The sequence below is a fragment of the Hypanus sabinus genome, chromosome 23 (assembly GCF_030144855.1).
Source record: "Hypanus sabinus isolate sHypSab1 chromosome 23, sHypSab1.hap1, whole genome shotgun sequence".
Taxonomy (NCBI): domain Eukaryota; kingdom Metazoa; phylum Chordata; class Chondrichthyes; order Myliobatiformes; family Dasyatidae; genus Hypanus; species Hypanus sabinus.
In genome coordinates this window covers 11,807,027-11,820,479 of record NC_082728.1, presented here as the reverse complement: position 1 = coordinate 11,820,479, position 13,453 = coordinate 11,807,027, and the positions used below count along the sequence as shown (strand labels likewise).

At 47.9% G+C, this 13,453-nt stretch overlaps 1 protein-coding gene across 5 annotated transcripts in view; it reads right to left on the bottom strand.

Annotated features, from left to right (window-relative positions):
- The window catches only part of aatkb (apoptosis-associated tyrosine kinase b), a 327,637-nt gene that overhangs the window by 53,166 nt on the left and 261,018 nt on the right, over positions 1–13,453 (bottom strand). For all 5 annotated transcript variants that reach the window (XM_059948385.1, XM_059948388.1, XM_059948386.1 and 2 more), the window contains 2 exons: positions 10,126–10,244; positions 8,308–8,395 (listed from right to left, as the gene is read on the bottom strand). In XM_059948385.1, coding sequence (XP_059804368.1) covers positions 8,308–8,395; positions 10,126–10,244 — 207 coding nt within the window. The remainder of the gene's footprint in view (positions 1–8,307; positions 8,396–10,125; positions 10,245–13,453) is intronic.

The following is a 13,453-nucleotide window of genomic DNA, read 5'->3' as shown; positions in this document are numbered from 1 at the left end:
CACAGTGTAGACAAGGGTTAACAATGAAAGGTACAGATTTAGGCATCCTACTAACCCCTTAGAAGCCAGAAATATCTCAGATCAGCGCAGATCTTCGCGATTAATAACATCAATGTTTCCACTAACATTTTTTTACAGCTGCGCCAACCAATTGAGCAGGCAATTTTTACGCGGCCTGAGAACTACACGCAATTTAATTTTTTTTGTAATATGCATACTATGGATACTTAGAATGAAAACTGGAAAATCTTTCAATCTTATTCAGTAATTGAGGGGTATAATGAAATAAAGTAAAACAAAGAAAGCCCTTCACACTTCGTAAATTTCTTCCCACCTGTCTTCATTTCAGCTGCGCGGCAATGAAGACTATGTGGCCGGGGGCACTTCGGTTACTGTGTGGCCATGCAGCCTAGAGGGAACAGTCAGCCCCATCAGCAGCCATAGAGTTCTTCAGGATGGAAACAGGACTGCTAAACACACTCACTCAAACATTCAATTGTACTGATCTATTTTATTTTTCAATCAACTCCGCCACACCCAATGCGGGTTTCAACTATTCACAGTGTGCAGCTGACAATTCCACGAGCAATGGTCCAGGAATGGAGGCATGGGGACAGTTGTCTTGGGATTCTCCACAGGGCTCTCTTTAGTTTGATTGCTCCTGCACGTGCTGGTCCGAGGACCAGATTAAAGAGGAGCCCTCATGGGGAGGTAAAGGAGGGGAAGGGGCAAGACTGCAAACGTTCTGGAACTGGGGACTTCGTCAATGGGTAGCTCCCTCCACTTTCACCCACCCAGCCCCACTCCGACTCCCTCCACTTTCACCCACCCAGCCCCACTCCGACTCCCTTCACTTTCACCCACCCAGCCCCACTCCGACTCCCTCCACTTTCACCCACCCAGCCCCACTCCCTCCACTTTCACCCACCCAGCCCCACTCCGACTCCCTCCACTTTCACCCACCCAGCCCCACTCCGACTCCCTCCACTTTCACCCACCCAGCCCCACTCCGACTCCCTCCACTTTCATCCACCCAGCCCCACTCCCTCCACTTTCACCCACCCAGCCCCACTCCGACTCCCTCCACTTTCACCCACCCAGCCCCACTCCGACTCCCTCCACTTTCACCCACCCAGCCCCACTCCGACTCCCTCCACTTTCACCCACCCAGCCCCACTCCGACTCCCTCCACTTTCACACACCCAGCCCCACTCCGACTCCCTCCACTTTCACCCACCCAGCCCCACTCCGACTCCCTCCACTTTCACCCACCCAGCCCCACTCCGACTCCCTCCACTTTCACCCACCCAGCCCCACTCCGACTCCCTCCACTTTCACCCACCCAGCCCCACTCCCTCCACTTTCACCCACCCAGCCCCACTCCGACTCCCTCCACTTTCACCCACCCAGCCCCACTCCGACTCCCTCCACTTTCACCCACCCAGCCCCACTCCGACTCCCTCCACTTTCACCCACCCAGCCCCACTCCGACTCCCTCCACTTTCACCCACCCAGCCCCACTCCGACTCCCTCCACTTTCACCCACCCAGCCCCACTCCGACTCCCTCCACTTTCACCCACCCAGCCCCACTCCGACTCCCTCCACTTTCACCCACCCAGCCCCACTCCGACTCCCTCCACTTTCACCCACCCAGCCCCACTCCGACTCCCTCCACTTTCACCCACCCAGCCCCACTCCGACTCCCTCCACTTTCACCCACCCAGCCCCACTCCGACTCCCTCCACTTTCACCCACCCAGCCCCACTCCGACTCCCTCCACTTTCACCCACCCAGCCCCACTCCGACTCCCTCCACTTTCACCCACCCAGCCCCACTCCGACTCCCTCCACTTTCACCCACCCAGCCCCACTCTCAGCTCAGAATCATGATTCAAGATTGCTTGAAGGATTTGTTGCCAGAGTTATTTTATCTGCTTAAGAAAAGCTGCAGCACCTCCATCACGAACAATCCAAAAACAATCACCCTGCACTAACATAATTACGTCAGACACCATATCTTAAAGTGAGCACCACAACTCAGTAACAGTGTTTGTGAATTGTGTAGAACAGTTTCTGTTATGAACAATATGTGTCATCTGTCACCCTTCACACTACCCTGCACAGTCCCTCCCCACCCCAGAGTTCATCAGAACTGGATTTGTGAGTCTGTCTGGAGCTTGTATGAACTACCCAGCTGGGGTCCACTTTGTTGGAATAACAGCCTCTGGCTCTTCCAGGGGTGTGCTGACATGCACATGCTCATGTCGTGACGCTGGGATTATGTTAGTGGAAACTTCCGGGTCTTGAATGGCCAGTTTAAGGTGATCTACACAAATACATTCAGGTTTACCCTTCCTAGCTACAATAAAAGTCCTTCTGCCCCACTCCAAAATGTTGAACGAGCTATCCTGAGGGGCCTAAGTGGGTGTTGAAGTGCATCATGGGGGTGGGCAAAAATAAATGAGATAGAACGTAGGTCAACTGGAACCCAAGATGGGAGGTAGGAATAGGTGTAAAAGAATTGATTTTACTGAGGAGGGCAGAATGCTGCTGTGATACTGACCAGGTGTTTGTAGCGTCAGGAATAAAATCACCCAGCACCCGTAATGGCTGCCAATAAACCAACTCAACCTCAGGTGACTGCCTGTCCTCTTTCGGATCGTTCTGAGCCCCAGCAGGAGTCACGGGAAATAATCATTCGTCCGTCACGGAGGCCCTCGGGGCAGCCAATAAGGAAAGGTGAAACCGCTCACACAGGCTGTTAGATGACGGGCGATACACCGTGGTGCGATGCAATCTAACGCCAAGTTTCTGGGCCATTGCTGCCCAGAAGTCTGATCTGAATTGGGGTCTGCGGTTGGAAGAAGTATCAGGTGAATCACCCAGGTGTTGAGGAATGACCAAGTCGTGTTATCTGCCATCATCAACATTCGAGGGGCAACTTCTGGCCTCCTGGTGGAACGGTTCACCATGATACACAGATGCATGAAGGGGGGCAGAAGACCACATTGGCTTGGTCAAACCACGGCTCAGGGATCTCTAAAGGTGCTGGTGGTGCCTGAACCTGAAGGTGAATTTTCACCCACTGACACACACCAGTCTCAAATGGTCCTTCCCAAGGCCATGCCACACAAACTTTAAAGCAACCAGTTCCTGTGAAGTCTTCTGGCCTGGGTGCGAGAGACTGTGAATGGAGTGAAAAACAGTTTGCAGGGTGAGGGGGACCGGTTGAGACATCGCACTGGAACGGTACTCCCGTGACCCTGAACTTATTGTCAGTCAACTGAAGGCTTGTGACTGGTGTCCTGCAAGCCTGGAGCTCTGGGTTGGTAGCTTGGTTGGCTGCTGTGCCGCCATAGTCAACCCAGATGTGAATGGCATCAATGGCAGGCCGTGAGGGGCACAGCACTGGTTTCCCCTTCGATGTGCTGTACGTCAGTCATGAATTCTAAAATGTAGGCTATGTCTCATTGCTGCTGAGCCGATCAAGGATTTGATGCTTTGGTCATTGCGTGCACAAGCGGTTTTGTGTCCAATGACCGCTGTGAAATGCTGACCCTCCAATAGAAAACAAAAATGGTGGACAGCCGGATGTGGAGATCAAGAAGCTCTTGGTCAAATGTGCTGTACTTCCTCTCATTGGGGGGGGGGGGATGTGAGGGGTCAGAGTTGCTGGCTGAAGAGGTGATTTGACCTACATACAATGACAAGTACTTCCATCTTAGCAAACTCAGCTTTTGTGCTGGCCAGACCCAGTTTTTGCACACGGGCATAGACCAGCTGGCCTGTTGTGGAAACGTGATGCTCAACCCCACGCTTTGGGACTGTCGTGGAAAGTGTGGGCTTGGAGAGGTTTGGGAATTCACCCAGCATGTGCTGGACAAGACATCATGGGGAACAGGGTGATAATCAAAGTCCTTTGCATCCACAAGCCGACACTTCTCAAGATCCACCAACAGTCCTTTGACGCACAGGAAATCTGTGCCAGGCAGAGGTCTAACAAATTTAGCCAAAACAAAATCCCGTGTATAGCGTTGTCCACTGAAGCAGAGCATCATGCATTGTGTCCCATGAGTCTGGATCCTGGCGCTGTCAGCAGCCTCCAGGGAGGGTCCATCGCTCTTTGCCTTACGGTCGATGCTGGCAGCATCCGTGTCACACCGGAAGCATTGCCCACAGGGTTCACAGAGCTCTGATGTCCCAATGCGTGGTCACTATCACACTTTCTGAGGTTCATGCCAAAACTTGCGTGGAAGAAGCATACTCCTGGTGGTGTCTGGTTCGGAGCCGAGAGCAGGAGTCTGCCGACAGGGAAAGGAGGAGGAACAAAGCACCCCTGCCTGGATGAGTGTAGACTATCGGCACTTTTAACAATCTCCCTATAGTCCTTCACGGGTGTATTCGTGAGGGCTATGCAAACTTGATCTGGCATTTGTTGCGTAAAGAATTCTTTAAAAATAAAACAAGCATGGCGATTGCCCAGGAGAACTAGCACATGGTCCATTAGTTCCGAAGGCCTAGAGTCTCCTCGCCGGGCAAGAAGAGCAACTGTTTGGCACACTCGGTGTCTGATAATCCAAAATCCAAAAGTCTGTAATAGATGAGTTTTCAGAATGACATATTTATCAAGTGGGGCGGGGGGGGGGGTTCTTCTAGCAGTCTCACCACTTTGGCTCATCAATTTAGCTTTGTCTGTGGCAATTTCTCACAGCGTGAACTGGACTTCTGCCTGTGCAAACCGTGGGGTGGCATGCTGTTCCCTAGACTCCAGCAGCTTCAAAACGGCGTGCCATTGAGTAACTCTCAAATCATCAGGGTCACCAATATAGGACCTTGTGAATAAAACCTGCGAGAGTTGTTTAATGTGCTTAAAAAATGCCACAGCCCTTTGCTTCCATTCTGAGCAAAACAATAGCAGTCGCCTTTCAATGACGTCAGCCACTGTCTTTTAAAGTGAATAGAACAACTTAATGATGGTGTTTGTGAATTATGTAGAACAGTTTCTATAATGAACAATTTATGTCACCTGTCACACATTGCATTACCCTACAGTTTATTGTCAGTCCTCAGTATACAAGTGTACAGGAGATCTCAAAGATGGTTTCTCTGCATCTGATGCAGCATAGGTAAGCACAAAAATATAAAGAATGCAACAAAAAAAAACCAAAGAATTGAATCAGAATTTTTCACTCTGCAGATACACTCAACACTCATACACAATAGTCTCTCTCATGTGCACATAGACATACACATACACACACACCAACCAAAACGAACCTGCTCAGATAGATTAACAGAGCTGTAGTGAGGGAAAGCAGGATTCCTGACACAAGAGCAGCAGCAATAGAGATTTCAGTAAATCTTTACGTCCAATATAATTAAGTTAAATTCAATGAAATTCAATGATTATATGCTATGATAAAAACTCTCACTGACGTCATTTAGAGTTTGTTGAGTGTCTTGTTAGAGTGTTTGGAATTTTCAGGTATTTACTGACAGCTTGAATGCTCCATTCAAAGGGAAATATTTCTGATCAGATGTCAGGGGCTGTAATGCTAGGTCACAACCACCAGGAGGCAGAGTATATCCAATTGCAGCAAGAGGCCAAAGAACAAAAACTGCAGATTCTGGAAATCTTTCTGTAAGATTTAGTGAATCTTTGCCATTCCCAAAAGATTAACTTGCAGGTTGAGTCAGTAGTGAGGAAGGCAAATGCAAAGTTAACATTCATTTTGAGAGGAATAGATTAGAAAAGCAAGGATGTAATGCTGAGGCTTTATAAGACATTGGTCAGGTCACATTTGGAGTATCAGGAGCAGCTTTGGCCCCTTATCTAAGAAAGGATGTGCTAACATTGGAGAGGGTCCAGAGGAGGCTCACAAGAATGCTCTCAGGAATGAAAGGGTTAATTAAGGAACATTTGATGGCTCAGGGCCTGTACTTGCTGTAGTTTAGAAGGATGAAGGGGAGTTTCTTAGAAACCGACCGAATATTGGAAGGCCGAGATAGAGTAGATGTGGGGAGGATGTTTGCAGTAGTGGACAAGTCCAGGACTGGAGGGCACAGCCTCAGAATACACAGATGTCCCTTTAGAACAGTGGTGAGGAGGAACTTCTTTAGCCAGAGGGAGGTGACTTCATAGCCACAGACGACAGTGGAGGCCAAATCATTGGGTGTATTTAAAGAAGAGACCTGATAGGTTCTTATTTAATAAGGGCATCAAAGATTATGGGAGAAGGCAGGAGAATTAGGTTGAAAGGGAAAATAAATCAGCAACGATCAAATGGCAGAACAGGCTTGATAGGCCAAATGGCCTAATTCTGCTCCTTTGTCATATGGTCTTACGCTTTCTCTCAAAGTTTCATCTCTGTGGTTTCTATATTTGCTTGGATCTCCCACAGTACTGAATGATGTTCTTGGCCTCTCATAAGCTCCCCTTTAAAAGGCACATCCCCATGCATATGGTCTATATTGCTCCATTTCTAGTCTGTTACTGTGCCTCTTAACCATTGTGTTGCCATATCTGCTTCCACCACCTCACTAGGCAGCGATTAGTACTCCCAAAGCAAAAAAAAAAATTAAGACCGCTTTCAATGGTTTGCTTGTCTACCTTCTTTGAGGTCTACAATATACTCCATGCTTCAGTTCAACCCACGTTCGATGATCCTTCTAAGATCATAACAGCGGTGACTATTCTCACCACTGCCCTCACCTGTCCTTGCATATCTCCCTCATTCCTTGTCCCTTTTCCATCTGGCTGTAGAGGTGAGACAGAGGGACCTCTGTTCCTCAAAGTGGTGGCACAGGGAGACAAGTCGAGGAAGAACAAGCATCGCACGCTTGCCTTCACAGAGTGCAGGAGGTGGAGTTGGGACGTCGTGTGCGAGATGTTGGTGAGATCACGTTCAGGTCTGGTGGCCTAGCTATTTAAAGAGAGGCACGGCAGGATCAGTTTACTGCCCCGGTGATCAGGGTTTAGTTCCTGCTGCTCTCTGTAAGGAGCTTGTACGTTCACCCCGTGACGGCGAAGCTTTCCTCTGGGTGCCCTGGTTTCCTCCCACAGTCCAAACAGATGTAACAGGTTGGGCTTAGTGAGTTGTGGGCGTGCCGGAAGTGTGGTGACACTTACAAGCTGCCGCCGGCACATCCTCAGACTGTGTTGGTCACGGACACACATGATACATTACACTGTACATTTTGATCTGCACCTGACAAGTAAAGCTCAGCTGTAATCTTTCTGCTGGCGGGGATGATTGACAAGTGTGTTGCCAGGACTGTTATAAAGGGAGACCAGATAAACTGGGTTTGTTTTCATAGGAGGTTGAGGAGTATATGAAATCATGAGGGACATAGGTGCTGTGGATAGGGTGGGGAAGTCTAAAACTAAAGTGTGCAGGTTTAAAGTGGGAGGGAGGATCTGGCGCAGGTTTTTCACACAATGGTTGGTGGGTAGATGGAACGAACTGCCTGCGGAAGTGGCTACAAATACAAAGCTTAAAAAGCATTTGGCAGATGTGTGCATTGGTGGACGTGTGGATGGAGATCTCTGTAGTCGAACGGCCACACTCTCTCTCTCCTTCTCTCGATAGTGGGCTGCCGATTCTCAAGACGGAGAATCTCGCAATAAAAAGCGAAGCGGCAGAGAGTAATACCCTGACAGTGACTGTCAGTCTCCCACTTTGCAGTAAAAATGGGCGATATCTCTCTGTGCCTTGTTAGCGAGAGAGAGCGAGAGAGAGCAAGAGCTTTGGCATGTCGAACGGTCGGGTAAGCAATTGTTTTACTGACTGCAGATCTTGGTCTCTGGTGCTTTGCTGTTGCTTGGTGGGTGGGTGGTGCTGACGCTTTTTGCTGAAATGAATGGGGGGGAAGAGGTTGAGGCGTTAATGATTGCTGCTGCTTGTGTGGGGGAGGGGGGTCTTTGGGGTTCTAACGTTCATTCTTTTGGGGTTCTGTTTCTCGTGGATCTCAGGTTGTGTACACTCTCCGACAACAAACGGAGCCACTTGAACCATTTGGAGGAATTCAGAGGAATGTGGGGAAACTCAGGCATGCTGGTCGGCATTGATGAGTTGCACCAGGGGGTTTCGTTCCATTCTGTGTAACTCTATGACTTTAAAAGCAGGATTTTGACTCCCTTGAGCAATGCCAAGGGTGGGCTGGTGCACTCTAGATGTAAAGACACAGAGATTACTATCAGCGTCTGTCATTGCCAGAAAGGGAGGGACCATTACCAGCTCACAGGCTCTCAAGTTACAGGATCCCATGAAATGATGTATCCCCGCGGATAACAGACCCACATCTCACCAGCTGACAGAACTCCATGACCAGCAAGTACGGCGTCACCTCCGTGAACTGAGCCAGGCACTGGAGCAGATTGGGATGCTGCAGGCTCCTGTGAGAAAAGTACAGTATTTAAGGTGCTAAGGTGTAAAACTAATTATCATTTAAAGTCCTGAATGCATTTCCAGCTACCGTACTCCCTCTGGATAGGTACAAGAGATGCTGCAGAAGCCGGAAATCCTGAGCAACACACACAGAAGGCTGGAGGACATCTGGAATCCAACACCCCACTCAGTCACCTTCCCCAAACCTCCCAGTGCTCCTCCATCCTTTCTCCCAGTTCCAGCCCTTCCTCTCCACCATGCCTGGGAGATCCTGGGATATTCTGAGTAGCCTCGGTGGTGCTGGAGTTCCCATTCCACCGTCAGTCTGTCTGAGCCTTCGAGCAAGGCCCATAAGCTCTTCCCAATGAGACTGAAAACAGTGGACCAGGAATTCCCAACCTTTTAGACCAGGGGCTCTCAACCTTTTAGACCAGGAATTCCCAACCTTTTAGACCAGGGGCTCTCAACCTTTTAGACCAGGAATTCCCAACCTTTTAGACCAGGGGCTCTCAACCTTTTAGACCAGGAATTCCCAACCTTTTAGACCAGGGGCTCTCAACCTTTTAGACCAGGAATTCCCAACCTTTTAGACCAGGGGTTCTCAACCTTTTAGACCAGCGATTCTCGACCTTTTAGACCAGGGGCTCTCAACCTTTTAGACCAGGGATTCCTGACCTTTTAGACCAGGGGTCCGGACCTTTTAGACCAGGGATTCCCGACCTTTTAGACCAGGAATTCCCAACCTTTTAGACCAGGGGCTCTCAACCTTTTAGACCAGCGATTCTCGACCTTTTAGACCAGGGGCTCTCAACCTTTTAGACCAGGGATTCCTGACCTTTTAGACCAGGGGTCCGGACCTTTTAGACCAGGGATTCCCGACCTTTTAGACCAGGAATTCCCAACCTTTTAGACCAGGGGCTCTCAACCTTTTAGACTAGCGATTCCAGACCTTTTAGACCAGGGATTCCTGACCTTTTAGACCAGGGGTCCCGACCTTTTAGACCAGGGGTCCCGACCTTTTAGACCAGGGATTCCCAACATTTTAGACCAGGGATTCCCAACCTTTTAGACCAGGGGCTCTCAACCTTTTAGACCAGCGATTCCCGACATTTTAGACCAGGGATTCCTGACCTTTTAGACCAGGGTTCCCGGCCTTTTAGACCAGGGGTCCCGACCTTTTAGACCAGGGATTCCCAACATTTTAGACCAGGGTCCATGCTTTTTATGCCATGGACCAATACCATTAAGCAAGGGGTCTGAGGACCCCAGGTTGAGAATCCTTCACTAGACCAGGTTTTTCAATGTATCTCAGTGCACATGCCAATAATAAACAAATGCCAATACTAATTCCATCCTGATAGTTGTGGAAACTTGCTGAATCTGCAATGAGGATGACAGGACCCCAGGATCTCAGTGTGTGATCTGAGGAGAGCGTGGTTGAGAAAGGAAATAAACCAGCTGATGGGCTGAATGGCCTAATTCTGTTCTTACTGTAAGTGTTCTGATCTTATGAACCATCCCAAATGACCGAGGGACGAAGACTGCCCTTCACCTCACCACCGAGCAGTAACTCGGCTTAAAGCAGAAATTGGGTACCTTTTGGCTGAAGTCACATTTGAGAGTGGATTGGTTAGGATGTGATGCACACTACAGCCAAACAGCCAGCTAAGACTTCCAGCTAGTGCATGAATGGCCAGTTGGAGAGGGCAGGACAGGTGGAGTAAGTGTGGCAGCTCACCTGTAGGGCTGGGCTTCCTCCAGGAACCGCATCTGATCCTGAATGCTGGCCCCGATTTTTAACTCCTTCACCACCACGTGGCAGGAATTCAGGCTGATGTTCACCTCACCAAGAAACACCTGAAAGACATTGGAACAAGAAGTTTGTGGTAAGTCCTTGTAACATTACACCCTGTCTGTAGAGTGACATCCCTGAATGAACCCAATCCAAAGGAGGACTTCAGCTAGAAACCTTTGGAATGAAAGCTGCACCCTGACAAATAGTCCCTTGCTTCTGCCAGTGCAAGTGAAGGTCCCCTTTAAAGGATACGAAGCAGAGGTTCTGGTCATTTCCCTGTAATAGACACACCAATCTATATCATGTTTAATGTCACTAGATATTTTGTGAAAATTATTGTTTTGCAGCAGCAGTATGTTGCGATATATAATTATAAAAACACTATAAATTACAGTAAGCATATATGAAAAGACAACTAAATTAAAATGTCATGCAAATAGAAGGAAAATACTGTGGAAGTGTCCATGGATTCATTGTCCATTCAGAAATCTGACGGCAGAGCGGAAGAAACTGCTTCCGAAACATTGGATGAGTGTCTTCAGGCTCCTGTACCACCTCCTTGATGGTAGCAATGAGAAAAGGACATGTCTTGGGTGATGGGGGTCCTCAGTGACGGATGCCATCATTTTAGTATCAGCTTCTTCACTTCTGCTATCAGATTTCTGAATAGACCATGAACTTATGAACACTACCAAACTAAACCAATAAATTCTTCTCGGGCTTCCAGCCGGGTACAAGTAGCAGTTATAACCAAAGTTTAGATGACAAACACTGCCATCTTCTTCAGGGATGATGCCTGGGCACGTCTACTGGTCCACTGGTATTTATACCCCCGTAGTACATCCCTCCTGATTGGTTAGTCCTCATCCTATCAGGTTTCCGTTCCCGCCACCTGGTTGACGGGATACACGGTGGAAACGTATCCATTTGGGTTACCTGGAGAAATCAGCAGCAGCAGAACACTGCATCCGTAATGGCCACGGGATTGACTTTGACGGTGCAAAACTACTGTGTCACGCCAGTAGCTTTTGGGACTGCCTGGTAAAGGAAGCCATTGAAATAAAACTGGAGGAAAAGAATTTTAACAAAGATGAAGATCTCGTTCTGAGTAAGAACTGAATCGATTGTGAACAAGGTGGGAGATTAGAAACTTCTTTGAATGAGGACTAACCAATCAGGAGAGACGGATTGCGGGGGTATAAATACCACTGGACTAGACACGCCCAGGCATCATCCCTGAAGAAGAAAAAATTCAGTTATAATCAATACCTGTATCCAGCTGGAAGCCTGAGAAGAGTTTATTCATCATACATGCTGGGAAAGCACTAGGTCCTTCTTCACTACCTAACTAGTTTGCTCTCTTTTAACACTATATTTATTATTGCAAATAATTTCATGATATATGTTAGTGTTAATAAACCTGATTATGACAGAACATACACCCAGTGACCGCTTTATTGGGTATAGGAGGTAATAAATTAGGTATCTCCTGTACCTAATAAACCTGACACTGAGAGTATGTTCATGGTCTTCTGCTGCTGCAGCCTGTTCATTTCAATGTTTGATGTGTTGTGCATTTCGAGATGCTCTTCTACACACACTGATGTAATGTGTGGTAATTTGAGTTACTGTCACCTTCCTGTCAGTTTCAAACAGACTGGCCTTTCTCCCCTGACTTCTCTCACTTACAAGACGTTTTTACCCACAGAACTGCTGCTGATCGTATTTTTTTTGCACCACTCTCTGTCAACTCTCGGGACTGTGTATGAAAATCCCTGGAGACCTGCAGTTTCTGGGATCCACAAACCACCCCATCTGGCATCGACGATCATTCCACAGTCAAAGACACTTAGATCACATTTCTTCCCCATTCTGATGTTTGGTCTGAACAACGACTGAACCTCTTGACCATGTCTGCATGCTTTTATGCATTGAGTCGCTGCCACATGATTGGCCAATTTGATATTTGCATTAATGAGCAGGTGTACCTAATAAAGTGGCCACTGAGTATACAGTAAAACATCAGAGCACAGATCAAGCCCTTCAACCCACAATGCTGTGCCGACATTTTAACCTCCTCTAAGATCAAACTGACCCTTCCCTCTCACATAGCCCTTCATTTTTCTATCATCCATGTGCCTATCTAAGAATTTCTTAAATGCCTGTAATGTATCTGCCTCTATTACTACCTCTGGTGTCCCATGCACCCTCTACTCTGTGTAAAAAGAAACTTACTTCTGACATCCCCCCTGTAATTTCCTTCAATTGCCTTAAATTTATATCCCCTTGATTTGGCACTTTCCTCCCTGGGAAAAAGTCTCTGGCTATCCACTCTATTGCTGCCTCTTTTTGTCTTGTACACCTCTATCAAGTCATCTCTCATCCTCCTGCGTTCCAATGAGAAACCTTGATCAAACTATCCTCATAAGACATGCTCTCTAGTCCAGGCAGCATCCTGGTAAATCACCTCTGCACCCTTTCTAAAGCTTCCACATCCTTCCTATGGGTGAGCAGGACTGAACACAATACTCCAGGTGTGGGCTAACCAGGGTTTTGTAGAGCTGCAACATTACAAACAGATTGAGTTCACCAGAGGCCACTTCATTGCCACAGTTTCATCCTTCAGAGTTCAAAAACGAGAAACAAGAACTGCAAAAAGGCAAAACACTGTCAATTATCAGGGATCGGTCTAAAACATTGACTATTTTCAAAAAATGTTAAAACAATACACCAGGCCCGTCAGACCTGAATTTATACAAACCGCCCAAAGCCCACCCACCTCCTGACCAACCCCTCCCTCCCTGGCTGATCTGTTATACTCTCATTCTTACCTGCAACAGCCTTATTCTTTTGTGTGATCAGGTAGTTAAAGACAACAAGATTGTGTCACTAGTGTAACTGTAGGGGCAGGGAGTCACTGCAGACATTCAAAGTTCAATTTATTGTCAAATTACATATACTCTACATCACCATAGACAACCCTGGGATCCATTTTCTTGTGGGCATTCACGGCAGATATAAAGAAACACAACAGAATCAATGAAAAACTGCGCTAGCACCCAAGCTGCAAAAGACGCCAAACTGTGCAAATGCAAAATAAAAATAAATGAGCAATAAATATTGAGACCATTAGTCTCATGAGGCCATGGATTTGCTGGGCAGGGTTGTATGGGAGCCCAAGTTGCAAGCCTTCCCCTCTCCACGCCACCGATGTTGTCCAAGGGAAGGGCACTAGGACCCATGCAGCTTGGCACCGGTGTCGTCGCAGAGC